The sequence below is a fragment of the Astyanax mexicanus genome, chromosome 19, assembly GCF_023375975.1.
Source record: "Astyanax mexicanus isolate ESR-SI-001 chromosome 19, AstMex3_surface, whole genome shotgun sequence".
Classification (NCBI taxonomy): domain Eukaryota; kingdom Metazoa; phylum Chordata; class Actinopteri; order Characiformes; family Acestrorhamphidae; genus Astyanax; species Astyanax mexicanus.
The window spans coordinates 33,895,510-33,910,227 of record NC_064426.1 but is presented as its reverse complement, the minus strand read 5'-3'; the positions used below and the strand labels follow the sequence as shown (position 1 = coordinate 33,910,227).

At 34.6% G+C, this 14,718-nt stretch overlaps 1 protein-coding gene across 1 annotated transcript; it reads right to left on the bottom strand.

The window, feature by feature from the left end:
• Positions 1-3,234: 3,234 nt before the first annotated feature.
• tmem150b (transmembrane protein 150B) lies at positions 3,235-13,078 on the bottom strand. Its single transcript, XM_022668516.2, has 7 exons — positions 12,875-13,078; positions 9,556-9,639; positions 9,376-9,435; positions 9,197-9,264; positions 4,948-5,075; positions 4,628-4,805; positions 3,235-3,650 (listed from the first exon to the last, which is right to left on the bottom strand). Exons 2-7 carry the CDS (start codon positions 9,618-9,620, stop codon positions 3,466-3,468), a joined length of 684 nt encoding a protein of 227 aa, XP_022524237.1. The 5' UTR covers positions 9,621-9,639; positions 12,875-13,078; the 3' UTR covers positions 3,235-3,465.
• Between the last annotated feature and the right edge of the window lie 1,640 nt (positions 13,079-14,718).

Here is a 14,718-nt window from a genome sequence, read left to right as displayed (position 1 = left end):
CTCCAAGCACACAAAGTGTTTTTTACTGTATATAATAGAGATATTTACAGCACTTTATTAGAAACACCTGGACACCTACATATTGATGCATTGTTAAACAGCAAGCTGTGTAAGGCAAAAAATCAAGCAAATTCAAGCTAACAAAAAGGGTACAGTAACTTAGATAACCAATCTCTACCATTGTGAATTTTGTACTCTGTAAGCCAAGAACAGAAAGCTGAGGCTGCAGTGGGCAGAACTGCATCATCTCTGGATTGTGTGTCCCCTTTGTTAAACAAATACAGGTTGTACTGTAATTATTTTTATGATGTTACGTTCCATGAGTGTTGAAAAATGATTATCACACTTTGTAGATAAGTGCTCAAACAAATGCTATGTTTTTTATAGACCAGTTGCAGGCCAAGATGCCATGTGCATATGTGAATGCATTCCAGCATACAAAAAAAACATGTATTCTCTGTGAAACATGGTGTTGGTAATACCATTGTTTTGGATTGTTTTACTTTTTATGTGTCAGGACAGCTGGACCAATGATTTCTGAATTAAACCAGCAAATTCTGAGGGAAAATATCAGGACATATCTGAACATCTGTCTGTGAGCTGAATCTCAAGAGAACATGGGTCATGCAGCAGGACAATGACCCTAAGCACACAGGCTGTTTTACCAAAGAATGGTTAAAGAAGAATAGTTCGGGATGGTTTTACTTTTTATGTGTAAGGACAGCTTACCATCATTGATCCATCAATGATTTCTGAAGGGAGATATTAGGAAATTATATCTATCTGTGAGCTAAATCTCAAATGAACATGGGTCATGCAGCAGGACAATGACCCTAAGCACAAAAGTTGAACTAAACGGAACTAAAGCTGTTTTTTGTATGAAGGAATGGGTAAAAATTCATCCAAGGTAAAGTGCAAGAATGAACAGATACCAGAAACATTTTGTTTAGTCAAATTATTGTTGGCGTTTTTGTTTGAATTGGTTCATCTTTTAGGATTTTAATGGATCACATGATGAGGGCACTGTGAGATCTCTCTGTGCTTCATGAATGGAAGATCTTGAACAAAGATTAGAATAGGGAGTTACTCAGAGCATAACTTATAGCCACCTTCATCAAGCCTGTTTAGATTAGCTCTGTCACTACTCTTGTCTCCTCCTCCTCCTCTTCATCTCTCTCTCTCTCTCTCTCTCTCTCTCTCTCTCTCTCTAACCAGCTACTTAAATTTTACACACATATAAGAGTTCTTAACACACTCATCCTGGTGTTATAGAATTTGATCAACTCAAGAACACAGTAACTACAAAATGTCCAAAATATTTTATACTTTTTTTATTTTTTTATTATGGCTCTATGCTTCTGCTTTTAAATAGGAATTTGACACAGTACCTGTATTCTTTCTTAAAGGAACAGTATGCACTAAATGACAACAAACATGTTAGATAATACTAGAGAGAGCTATCTGAGGATAAAACACAAACATATTTTCACACCATAGCAAACAATTCAAAGACAAACATACTGTCTGAATCACTGCTGTCAGGAGATGTCAGAACTTAATTTCATCATGATTTCTTAACCCTTTCAGACCCTGCATCAATTTTATTAATGGTTTGTTGCACATTAACACTATTTGAGAGCTGTTTTACATCAAAATAGATCATGAACCAGCCAATGAACAAGTTTATAAACCAATAAAACAGTAAAGTTAGCTTGGCCCCATCCACTGCAAAACACTGGAAAAACATTAGTACTAAAACCATTGAGGGAATTTAACAGCCACTTATTACTAATTTAATTAATGCAATTTAGAGCACAGTTTAATCAGTTAAATCATGCTTTTACTGTTTATGAATGGTTAAAAGTTCAATGTGAAATATTACATATTACACACAGGCTTCCAATGCAGTGAAAAAAGAAAAAAAAACTCTTAAATATTTTAGTTAATTGGAGTTTTCTTTTCAGTGCATTACAGACAACAGCATTGTTAATGTTTTTTTTCTAGTACTGGTGATAATTCAGGCCTGAAAGGGTTAATATCTGATGACACATTCTGATCATTTTCTGAGTTAATACAGAAAATATAATACATATTGCTCCTTTATATATTATATTTCAAGATTTCAAGGATTATTATTTTTTTTAACACATAAAGCTTTCGTCTTGTGTCTGATACTGTATTTAACTGTTTTAAGACTTTTTTGTGAGAATTACTCACTACTGTAGCCTTACGGCATGTTAGTGAAGTTAAACTGCTGGCCAATAGATGATGTGAAAATTACGTTTGTGTCTCACTGGCGCCCCCGTGTGTTCACTTTCTGAAAACACTTATTCATCTCTAGGTAGCTGTATCTACATACATATAAAATATATTTATATACAGAGGTGGGAAGTAATGAATTACATTTACTCAAGTTGCTGTAATTGAGTAGATTTTATGAGTTATTTGTAATTTTTGAAGTAGTTTTTAAAATAGGTAATTTTACTTTTACTCAAGCATATTTTGACACAAGTAATTTACTTCACTACATTGGAAAACTGAGTAAAAAATAAAATCCTGGGGAAAAAACAATTGTCTGAATTACCAATACGACGATAAACTTTTAACAGTAAAGAAAAAAAAGGATCATAGAAACCTGTGCCACTTGTTTTTAAAAATGTTTTATGGGGTGGTCTGAACAAATACTGCCTGAAAGGTATTACGTGGAATAACAATGTATATATATATATATATATATATATATATATATATATATATATGTGTGTGTGTGTGTGTGTGTATATGTGTTAATAATAATTCATTTATGATTTGTTGTACTTTTTTTACATAAAATAATTAAAAGTAACCATGTAACGTTTACTCAAAGTACATTTTAAATTGAGTACCTTTTTTTTTTACTTTTACTCGAGTAGTTTTAGATGGGTACTTTTACTTGAGTAGAATTTTAGCAAAGTAATGGTACTTTTACTTAATTACAATTTTTCAGTACTTTTTCCACCTCTGATTATACATATAATATGATATAATGTAGTGATGATACATACGTAAAAATAAATTATAATATGTCTTCCTCTGTTAATATGTTTAAAATGAAATTGATTAGAGGCCAAAAATGGTGGTAACGGCAAAAATGTTAAAAATTATATTTAACTGTGGCCCCGCCTTCCGTCCAGCTGAACACAAACATTTGCTATAAAAATCTTACGTAAGTAAAAAAAAAATGTGACAAGTAAATGCAATAGCACATTAAATACACTATGTTTTATTTTATTTTTGTTACATTCAGAAAATAAATAGGACATACTCATTTCTACGGGGAAAGTGTTATTTTGTAAAATTTTATCATGCTTAGCAAAACCTATATATTTTTTTTTTCTCATTAAAACTGCATGTGATATTCACACTTGACAGTGTGTGTGTGTGTGTGTGTGTGTTTAGAAGTCCGGTGAGTAAACCTGTAGATGTCTATTGAATCTGGTTAATTGGCATGGCATTGTTGATTTTGCTCTCTCGCTGCACATGCAGCTCATGGAAGTCGATATGCCGAAACTCAGCAGTAAAAACTCCAAACAGCACGAAGAAGCCCATGACCGCCGCCCACTCACAAACGGCTGCTTCTGACCGATAGCCTATGTTATGGAGCACAGACACTGAGAAACTGAAGTTAAGGTTCAAAAAGGAATGTAAAATCAGCATAGATCACTAGCAATAGTACATAGGAAATAATTTTAGGACATACAGCTCTAGAAAAAAATTATCAGTTTGAATCAGTTTCTCTTATTTTACTATTTATAGGTAAATGTTTAAGTAAAATGAACATTGTCATTTTATTCTATAAACTACGGACAACATTTCTCCCAAATTCCAAATACAAATATTGTCATTTAGAGCATTTATTTGCAAAACATGAGAAATGGCTGAAATAACAAAAAAAAAAATGCAGAGCATTCAGACTTCAAATAGTGCAAAGAAAACAGGTTCAAATTAATGAAATTTTAAGAGTTTGGAAAACAATATTTGGTGGAATAACCATAGTTTTTATGCATCTTGGCATGTTCTTCTCCACCAGTCTTACACACTGCTTTTGGATAACTTTATGCCCGCTCCTGGTGCAAAAATTTAAGCAGGTCAGTTTGGTTTGATGGCTTGTGATCACTCATCTTTCTCTTGATTTTATTCCAGAGGTTTTTTAATTTGTTTTTTTTTTTCTAGATCTGTAGGCTTATGTTCTCTCCCGACCACTGCACTCCTCGGTGAATGTTGCCTCGCTTTGCCGAACATTCACACAAAGCAATTCAGACTGTTCTTCTGCCTCGTTCCCCAATGGTGGAACAAACTACCTTCCATTACCAGTGCAGAAGCGTCCCTCACTACCATTAAGAGACTTCTGAAGACAGAGCTCTTCAAAGAGCACTTATTCTTATAACACCTCTAACTAACTAACTTAAGGCCCTGTCAAAAAATATTTTTGCCTTAACTTCTATGTCCTCTATTTCTAAAGTACATCATTATTTGTAAATTGCTTTGGATAAAAGCATCTGCTAAAATTAATGTACTGAAACAGGAAATAAAAAAAAACACAAGTCTATATTTGTCTATATATATTTGATTGCACTTTAAAGGATACTGGCAATAATCAGGCCGGTAGAAAGACCGCAGAAGATGATCCGCATTGGCGCTGCCCATTTCTTGTCACGTGATGGCTTGGCGCGGTAGGTAAGCCACACCTGAATCCAGAAATACACCAAACCCACGTAAAATGCCAGGAACGCCCCGAGCAGGTGAACTTTCATCTCCACAGATTGCTAAGGATGAAAAGAGAAAAATATATATTATTTACATTCATAACTAAAAGATAATTATACTGTGGGAAATACAATATGTACAAATAAGTTATTATTTCAGACATTGTACTGTATACACACACACACACACACACAGATTCACCTGGAAGTTCCCCAAGACAGAGATTCCGATTGAGGAGATGAACCCGAGAACAAGACTGCATGTGTTCACATGAGATGAATATCCCAGATCCCTGACCTGCTGGAATCTTATTGTTACAATCCACAGTGCTGGAAAATAAATGAGAGAAAGAGAAGAGTGGTGAGTGAGTGAGGTTAAACCAATGAATGCAGAGAACATGGATGTTATCATTCATATAATCCCTTCCCATCAAAAAAAAATCTGTCATGTCAGTTAGGACCAATGGCAGAACCAGACTTGCCCACCCAACTGGTAAAACCACCCTCTGTTCATTTGCCAAGTTTGGGTAACACTTTATAATACTGTTCCATAGTTAATAGGTAACTAAGCAGTAGCTAAGCAGTAACTAATTAATAGCGCTGCATTAACACCTAAATATTATCTATTAACTACCAGGGAGTACTGAATAATTACTCAGTAGATAGTACTGAACTAATGATTATAGTAGTTCACTATTAACTCCACAATAATTACTGAGACTTACATATCTCTCAGAGAACTACTTACTAATTATGTCTCCTTTATAATAACTACTTATTAATTACTGCTCAAATCAACATTAATTACTGAAAACCCTTACATGCCACATGGGGAACTATAGATCTAAATCAGTCTACACAAACAATTATTCTATCAGTGGTGATATTAAAGGCATATTTGAGTGACACCATTTGTAGTAGTAGTAACCTTAATTACCTTATCATCATCATTATCTTCCAAATATTAGCAACATATAGTAAAATACTACAGTGTGTCGTAATCTGCTTAAACCCCATTTTTAAAAGAAAAAAAATAAAGAAAAAAAATAACGTAATATTATTACATATTAGACATTATTTATGTTCTCCAGAAGACTCTAAGACTGACTGTACTCAATTTTGTTTTAATGGTCACTGCTTTAATTTTCAGCACCAACCTTATAAACGTTCATCTTTAGCCTTGCAGTCTCACAGACTTTTAGTGCGCATTATTAGGGTAATTACGGTAATTCCACAGCGCCGGACCCTAGCCTCTATCAGTGTGTTTGTCTGCTGCTGCAGGTTATTCTATCAGTGGTGATATTAAAGTCAGTGACACCACTTATCATATATTACCTTACTTACCTTAGTATGCTCAATATCTTCCCAATGTTAGACACACTGAAATGTGCAGTAGTCTGCTTAACCCCCATTTTTGCAATATTCTGTCAGTGTGTTACAGGTGTTTATTCTAAACCTGTGCTCTTCTTCAGTCCTCCTGGAGATGTGCTCAGTAGAAGTGATGGCTCACATACAGCTTTACTGTAGGCTGTGTCCTACATCCTTATTCTGGGGGGAATCATGTTTAAATGAATAAATATTTGTGTTAGATAACGGACTAGGCATCCCTGTGTTCTTCATAGATAATTAATAAGGGGTCCCTGTCTTCTTTTTTCGGGAGTTAACAGCAGCACATGGTAATCCATTACTAATGACTGAGGAGTTACTGTGTTCTTCTTTAGGAGTTACTGCAAATCATACCACAGTATTATAAAGTGAGAAACATGGTAACTAATTACTAATTACTGAGGAGTTACTGTGTTCTTCTTTAGGAGTTACTGCAGATCATGTCACAGTATTATAAAGGGAAATATACATTAATAATAATAATAATAATAACACACATTTAACCTAGCTAACTAACACACACACATTTAACCTAGTTAACTAACACACACATTTAAACTAGCTAACTTAGCTTGCTAACTAACACACATTTAACCTAGCTAACTAACACACACGCATTTAACTTGCTAACACACATATAACCTAGCTAACTAACCCACACATAAAAGTTAACTTAGCTAGCAAACGAACACACATATCCTAGCTAACTAACACACATTTAAACTAGCTAACTAACACACACATAACCTAGTTAACTTAGCCAGTTAACTAACACACACATAACCTAGCTAACTAACACACATTTAAACTAGCTAACTAACACACACATAACCTAGTTAACTTAGCCAGTTAACTAACACACACATAACCTAGCTAACTAACACACATTTAAACTAGCTAACTAACACACACATAACCTAGTTAACTTAGCCAGTTAACTAACACACATATAACCTAGCTAACTTAGCCAGTTAACTAACACACACATAACCTAGCTAACTAACACACATTTAAACTAGCTAACTAACACACACATAACCTAGTTAACTTAGCCAGTTAACTAACACACATATAACCTAGCTAACTTAGCCAGTTAACTAACACACACATAACCTAGCTAACTTAGCCAGTTAACTAACACACACATAACCTAGCTAACTTAGCTGGCTAACGCTAACTACACACACAACTTAGCTAACTTAGCTAGCTAACACACATCCCAAAGCTGGTTAACAACCCACAAAGAGTCCTCCTCTGATCCGAGGGTAAAATCAGCTGGAAAAGATCTCAATATCTTGATTACTAGTTTATTTTCAATCAAATACAGAAATATGAAAGCAGCAGAGTCTCTCTTAATCCTCCTCCTCCAGCAGCAGCAGCAGCACAGCAGAGAATTTACACGAAGGACCAGGAGAGCTGCGTCCGCTGTGAAATTACCGTAATTACCCTAATAGTGCGCAGTAAAATAAATCTCTGTGAGACTGCAAAGGCTGAAGATGCACTTTTATAAGGCTGATACCTAGTATTAAATCAATGATTGTTACATTATTACAGTCTTACAGTCATTTTTAGAGTCTTAGATGCCTTCTGGAGAACTTTCATCAATGTCTTCTATGCAATAATATTACGTTATAATGTAGTTTTTTTCTTCCAAAAATGATGGTTAAGCAGAGTAATACACACTGAAGTATTTTACTATATGTTGCTAATATTTGGAAGGAACTGAGGATAATAAGGTAATTAAGGTTACCACTACTACAAATGGTGTCACTTGCTTAATTCAAATATGCTTTCAATTAATATGCATTTAACTCAAATATGCCTGATTTAGATCTATAGTTCCCCAGGTGGGATGTAACGGTTTTCGGTAATTAATGTTGATTTGAGCAGTAATTAATGAATAGTTATTATAAAGGAGACATAATTAGTAAGTAGTTCTCTGGGAGATATGTAAGTCTCAGTAATTATTGTGGTGTTAATAGTGAACTACTATAATCATTAGTTCAGTACTATCTACTGAGTAATTATTCAGTACTCCCTGGTAGTTAATAGATAATATTTAGGTGTTAATGCAGCACTATTAATTAGTTCCTGCTTAGTTCCTGCTTAGTTACCTATGGAACAGTATTATAAAGTGTTACCCAAGTTTGTCTCAGACTGCCATCTCTGAGCGAACAGCACAGACACAAAGTGGATTTTTCCATTGTAACCAGCCAGCAGAGGCACTAGAGCGGTCATTGAGTAAAACAAGTTTTACTGTTTATTTATTATTAGCTGTTAAGAAATGAAATTGGCAAAAAAAAATGTGGGGGGGGACTAACTAAAAATTTCCCTCTAATGTCAGCTAACAGACACCTGCGCTTCTTAAACGATGTTATATAATAACAAAAGTTTGGGAGAAGGACCACGCCTGAACTCTATGTTCTAACTCCACCCTCTATCAGTCAACTGCCCTATAAATACCTGCCCTAACTAATTACCTCTCCTGACGAAAGTTTGCAACCCACCTCCTCCCCAACAACCCCCTTTTTCTTACTCTTCCACTTCTTATTAAATAAAAAGGGGGGGGATATAACTGCACGCTTCTTCAAGCACGCAGTTCAGAACTCCAGCCCAAATTTCCCTGAGCTCCCTCCTCTTTTCCTTCTTCTTTCTCTACTTCTTTAGGCGTGGTCACATGGAGTGAGCTCTACTTTAGGCCTACACACTTTGACGGCTGTGACATTTAATTTTTTTTAATTAAAAATTGGCTTATTAAAAATGTGTTATAGGAAGAAAAAGGAAAAAAAAATACAGCACCAAAAACGCTATATGAAAAAAATAGGTACACGTTAGTTTGATTCATTTGTATAATAAGAAGAAAAAGAGTCTGGTAAAAATCAGGTTATTAAATTGATATGATACTTTGACAAGCTTTATTGTTTACAGGCTCGCTATATGTTCTATGATATATGCAGTTCACAAGTTTTCTAAAAATACAAACAATATCCATGATATTCTTCGAAAAGCCCATTGTGACATAATTTAGCATAATATTGCTAATACATTAAACATATTAAACTTACCCAGTACTGAACAGATGTTGCATATCTGGGAGAAGAGACAGCTCTGAGGGTTATATGAGCCACATGTGCTGATTAAAAAAAAAATACGTGACAGACTTTTACTATTTTAAATAGCGATAAAACCTTTAATAAAATAAAATAAGGAACAGCAAAAAAAAAATGTGTGTTAATATACACACCTGATGTACGGGAACTCAACTGTCAGATTAACAGTGTTATTAGACACAGCTATTCCAAACCTGCCATGAAAAAACAAAACAAAAAAAACACACAGTCAGTCCTAAAGTCTGTGAGTAATAGAGAATGCCAAAATCACTGAAATTAAAGCAGAAAAGAAAGAAAAATAAAAGCTTGCTTACACAGCCCACAAGCCCACAGTGCCAAACACTGCCAGCAAAACAGGAAGCAGCGCCCATGCCCACATTCTGGACCAATCAAATCACCTGTCAACACAAAACAATAACAGTGATGATCTGTAACAGCAGTCTGTTAACTTATGTCATGTTTATCCTTCTGTTTCTACTTTATCATGAATGTGCCAAATGCTTAACACAGCATGTGCAGTGCAGACTACATCATTTAAAGCAGTTATCTGTGAGTTCTGAATCATCAGTCAAAAGTTGAAGGGTGCATGTCATTGATGTCCAAAGATAAACATGCATCTGTGTTTTTGTCCATTTTCAGTTTATGACACGATTTGAAGACAGCAGCTAATTCATCACATTGTTTAGAATTGCATGATGAAAGAACCAATAGAAATGGTCCAAAATGGCTTAAATTATTTTTTTCTTTACATTTACCTCCACTGAAAGTGAAGAATAGTTTACACACCAGAAAAAAGTTCATAACTAAACAAACATGAATTAAAAATTAAGTTTAAAGAATTAAATTAATTAAATTCCACTTTATAGGTAATCAGGTACCACATATATAGATAAATAAAACAACAAACAACAATCTCTATGTACAACTGTTATTTGTAGTGCTGGAATTAACACATTTTATAAGGGGAGGATATATCAAACGTAACCATCAGTGTTAGAATTAAAAAATATATATTTAAACTTATATTTAAATTATTAACTAATATAGGGCATTGTGGCTTATTATTACATGTTACACACAACTTGTCTTTCTTGTGCCTGTATTGAAGTATTGCCAATAGAATAGGACTCTCTGGAACAAATAAACATGACCCTACAAGCACCATGCCTAATGTCAGGTGTGGGTCAGAGGGATATAAACTCCCTGTTAAAAAATTTAGCTGAGCATCCAGAGAAAACATACACCATGCTGGTCAAAAGCTCGTTAAATGAGCTAGCCTTCCAGCATAGGATATGTTTTTTTTGTATGATCAGCTGGTCTTGAGCTGGATTTGTAGCAGGGCTGTGTTCTTAGGAATTATGTTGTTTTATTCAAAACTAAAGCTCTTGTCACTGAATCCAAACAAATGCTCACAGCACTGCTCTAAATTTACTAGTAACCCTTTCATGGAGAGTACAGACAGTAGAAACTCAAAACAATAAGGTAAACTCTTTTTATTGTCCTATGTTTTAAAAGAAACCATAATCAAGTAGGTGTCTCAAAACTTTTGCCTACATGGTGCTTAAATGGTGCTTTCTAGCTAAATTTCTTTGTAAATCTGATTTTTCTTAAGAAAAGCATTAATTTCTATACAAACCAGCTTACCCTGTAAATTTTACATGACAAAAAAAAGCTTTAAAAATACTATTAAAATGTTTTAAAAGTATTTTCGCACTATAAGGCACACTAAAAGCCTTTAACTTTCCCGAAAATCGCCGGTGCGCCTTATAATCCGGTGCGGTTTATGTATGAATTGTACCAGGCAGGTCGTAAGGAGCATCAGAGCCAGTTTAGTTCTCCAGCACCGAGGCTGGAACTGTATTAGCATTGGCTGCTAAACGCAGAGCTAGCTCCTTCGCCATTCAGAGGTGAGTATATCGGACTGTAGTCTTCGTGTTTATCATGTTAAAACAAGCTACGTAGGATGATGATTTGTTGTTCCCAGGGCTAATACGAATTCCTTTCAACGTACAGTTTGATATAGAGCAATCACTGCATGGAACAAGATTCCAACTTTTATAACTGAAACAAATTCTAAAATCACCTTCAAAACAAGTGTAAAGAAGTATTTGGGGAAGGGTTATTGTCTTAGATAATTGTTTCATTTTTTTTTTTTTTAGTTTGGCATTCATGTATTATTCTACATCATCTGTGACAATGTTTATTTTTTATATATGGTGTGTTCTTTTGTTGTGTTCTTTCCTTGTTTAAGCCTTTGTAGGTGGACATGATATAACTTTGATAGAATTATTTATTGTTATTCCTATAGGTATTGTGTTTTACTATTGTAGTTGTTATTGTTATTATTATTGTTATCATAGTTATTATTTTCAGCAGGACCCCAGGAAGAATAGCAGGGCATCTGCCCAAGCTAATGGGGATCCAGTGAATAAATAAAATAAATAAATAAACCGCTAGCTAAACCGGAACACTCAGGGTTTCCTAGTATAGCTCTGTCAGGGGGGTGTTTACTAGAGCTAAGCGCTGCTAACTGCAGCTAGCGCTGCTGTTGAAAATACTGGACTGTTTTCATTGTAAAGTAAGTACATTTTAGATAAATTAGAGAAAGTAATAACGTTACATCTTTCTTTCTAGGCTCAGAGATACAACTATGGCTAACTAAAACATTATCTAAAATGCTACCTGATTCTGAAACAGGAAGGCACCCAGTCGTGTCTGAATTAGGGATGTGCCATATCGTATCGTACGCGATAATATCGCCACATTTTTCAATATCGTGTACGATATTATACCCTGAAATATCGTGCCATATCATCCACCCCTAATTATCACATCAGGGTAAAAATTTAAACTGTTCTCATTTCCCATTTTATATCTACTAGAGACAGATTTTATGTGTCCACTATCATTTATTTTACTTTAATCCTGGATATATGGAGATATTTGGAGTGCATTATTAGTACAATGACATTCTGGATCATTGACTACTGTTACAAATTAATGTTATTGATTAATTTCTTGTATTTTTTAAAATCTCAGTTAAGGGTGTGCCAGATCATACCGTATGCAATGAAAAAAATTAATATTCATTTTGGTGCAGTAGTGTATACTTGAAATAATTTTTTTTATTTAGTATTTTGTCATATCGCCGAGAGTATTGTTATCGCGAAACTACCATGAAATATTGTGATATTATTTTAGGGCCATATCGCCCACCCCTAGTCTGAATCAAAGATAAATAATTAATTTATTAGTAAGCCTTCATTATTTTATTGAGCAAAAATACCTATAGCTAATGATTACACAACTGAACACTCATATATAGCAGTAAGATGTCTGTACGCTGGCAAAGTCATGATGTACTGTTCCCTTTTGATTCAGGCATAGATATCTTTATCAATTCACTGCCTTCCAGGAGACACAGTGTAGACTGAAATGCATCAAGTCAGGATTTTTTTTTTTTTTTTCAGACACAGTCTAGACCTCTTTGTTTTAAAACTCATAAAACTCATATACATACTATATTAACCCACTTGTGTACCATGATTCAAACATCAGTAAGTTACTCTGGATCAGAACCTCAAACAATTGTAATAAATGTGAAACAAAAGAAAAGTAAGAGCTGAAACTCACCAGGTTTTGAGTTTGTGTGTATCCACTTGCGTTTGAAAAGCAGCGTCCCCTTTCCGAGTGTCTCTGATATGAGAATGGAAGGCCTATGTTCTGCCACTTTAGTGTTATCAGGGAGGACTGCACTTTGCCCTGCCTGGCTGTTTTATTATGCGAGTAACTGAGATATGAATAATAACTGCGGGATCATCACATTACAGCAGAGAACTAACAGTGTGTGCCAACAAAATACTAAAAGATGATGATAATGGTGACGATGATGATTAATACACTCATTTTAGAGTCACAGTCATGATCTGAGGTGTTTCTCTAAAGATAAAGAGCAGTCTCAGTGACCAGTGAGACATGCTGGTGTGTCTAAAATAAAGTGAGATGTGGAGAAATTAAAAATCATTCTCCTAGATGATGCAGAATTGAAAAGGAAAAAAAGCACAATATTGTACACAAAGAGTTAGTCAAATATCAACACCACCTTCTTGTTTATACATTCACCGTTCATTTTATCAGGTCCATTGCCCATATAGGAGCATTTTATAGTAATAACCTATTTATGTTAACCTCCTTTCACTTTGTACTTTAGCTATTATTTGGGGAACAGGTTATACTTAGCATTGCAGTGAGAGTAGCATAGTGATGGCATGTTAGCGAGTGTTGCACTGTGTGTACAAATGTATCAGATGCAGCAGTGCTGCTGGAGTTTTTAAACACTGTGTCCACTCTCCACTCTATTAGACATCCTTCAGTTGTTCATTAGGACTTACAGGGCATTTCGCACAGGATGTTGATGGTGGATATTTCGAGTTGGTTGACTATTCTCATCACAGTAGTGACACTGAGGTGTTTAAAAATTTCAGCAGCACTGCTGTGTCCGATCCACAAACATACACATCAGCACTGCAGGGCTGAGAACAATCCACCACCCACTACTGGAAAAAAAATAAAATAAAACTCGGGCTACTAATTACATAACATTTGGAAATGTTCATAGCATAAAGATCTGGGGTTAGTCTCTATTACTGTAATAATTATCTATCTGCTACTGTGGACCTTAAACCAGCATCATTAATTTACAGCCTTATTTTATAAGCTGGAAGAGAGCATGTGGGCAAATATCCAGATAGACAAACCCATTTCACTCAAAGCAGAATGTTCTTTAACACTGGAAAAGTTAAGGTAAAGGTGATTATTAAACCCATAACTAATGAGGATTTTATGCTGAAGTATACAGCTCTAGAAAAAGTTAAAAGAACACTTTATTTTCTGATCATTTTCTCTGATTTTGCTTTTTATGATATACATTTGAGTAAAATGAACCTTGTTGTTTTGTTCTATAAGCTACAGACATTTCTCCCAAATTCCAAATAAAAATATTGTAATTTAGAGCATTTATTTGCAGAAAATGAGAAATGGCTGAAATAACAAAAAAGATGCAGAGCTTTCAGACCTCAAATAATGCAAAGAAAACAAGTTCATATTCATAAAGTTTTAGGAGTTCAGAAATCAATATTTGGTGGAAGAACCCTGGTTTGTCATGCATATGTTCTTCTCCACCTGTCTTACATGCTGCTTTTGGATACATTTATGCTTCTCCTGGTGCAAAAATTCAAGCAGTTCAGCTTGGTTTGATGGTTTGTGATCATCCATCTTCCTCTTGATTATATTCCAGAGGTTTTCAATTTGGTAAAATCAAAGAAACTCATCATTTTTAAGTGGTCTCTTATATTTTATTTTATTTATGTATTTTGGGACTATCAAACTGAAATTAATAGAAAACATTAGTAATTTTTGAGGAGAGTCTAAGAAGCTTCCTGAGGCGAGGACCAACCTACCAAACACTAATTCATATT

Excerpts from the sequence above, each read along its gene's own strand:
- tmem150b (XM_022668516.2), bottom strand. The coding sequence starts at position 9,620 with ATGTGGGCATGGGCGCTGCTTCCTGTTTTGCTGGCAGTGTTTGGCACT. Across the intron at positions 4,806-4,947 it reads CTGTCTTGGGGAACTTCCAG|CAATCTGTGGAGATGAAAGT; the intron begins GTGAATCTGTGT and ends TTTCATCCTTAG. Across the intron at positions 3,651-4,627 it reads TACCGGCCTGATTATTGCCA|TGTCTGTGCTCCATAACATA; the intron begins GTATCCTTTAAA and ends TCAGTTTCTCAG.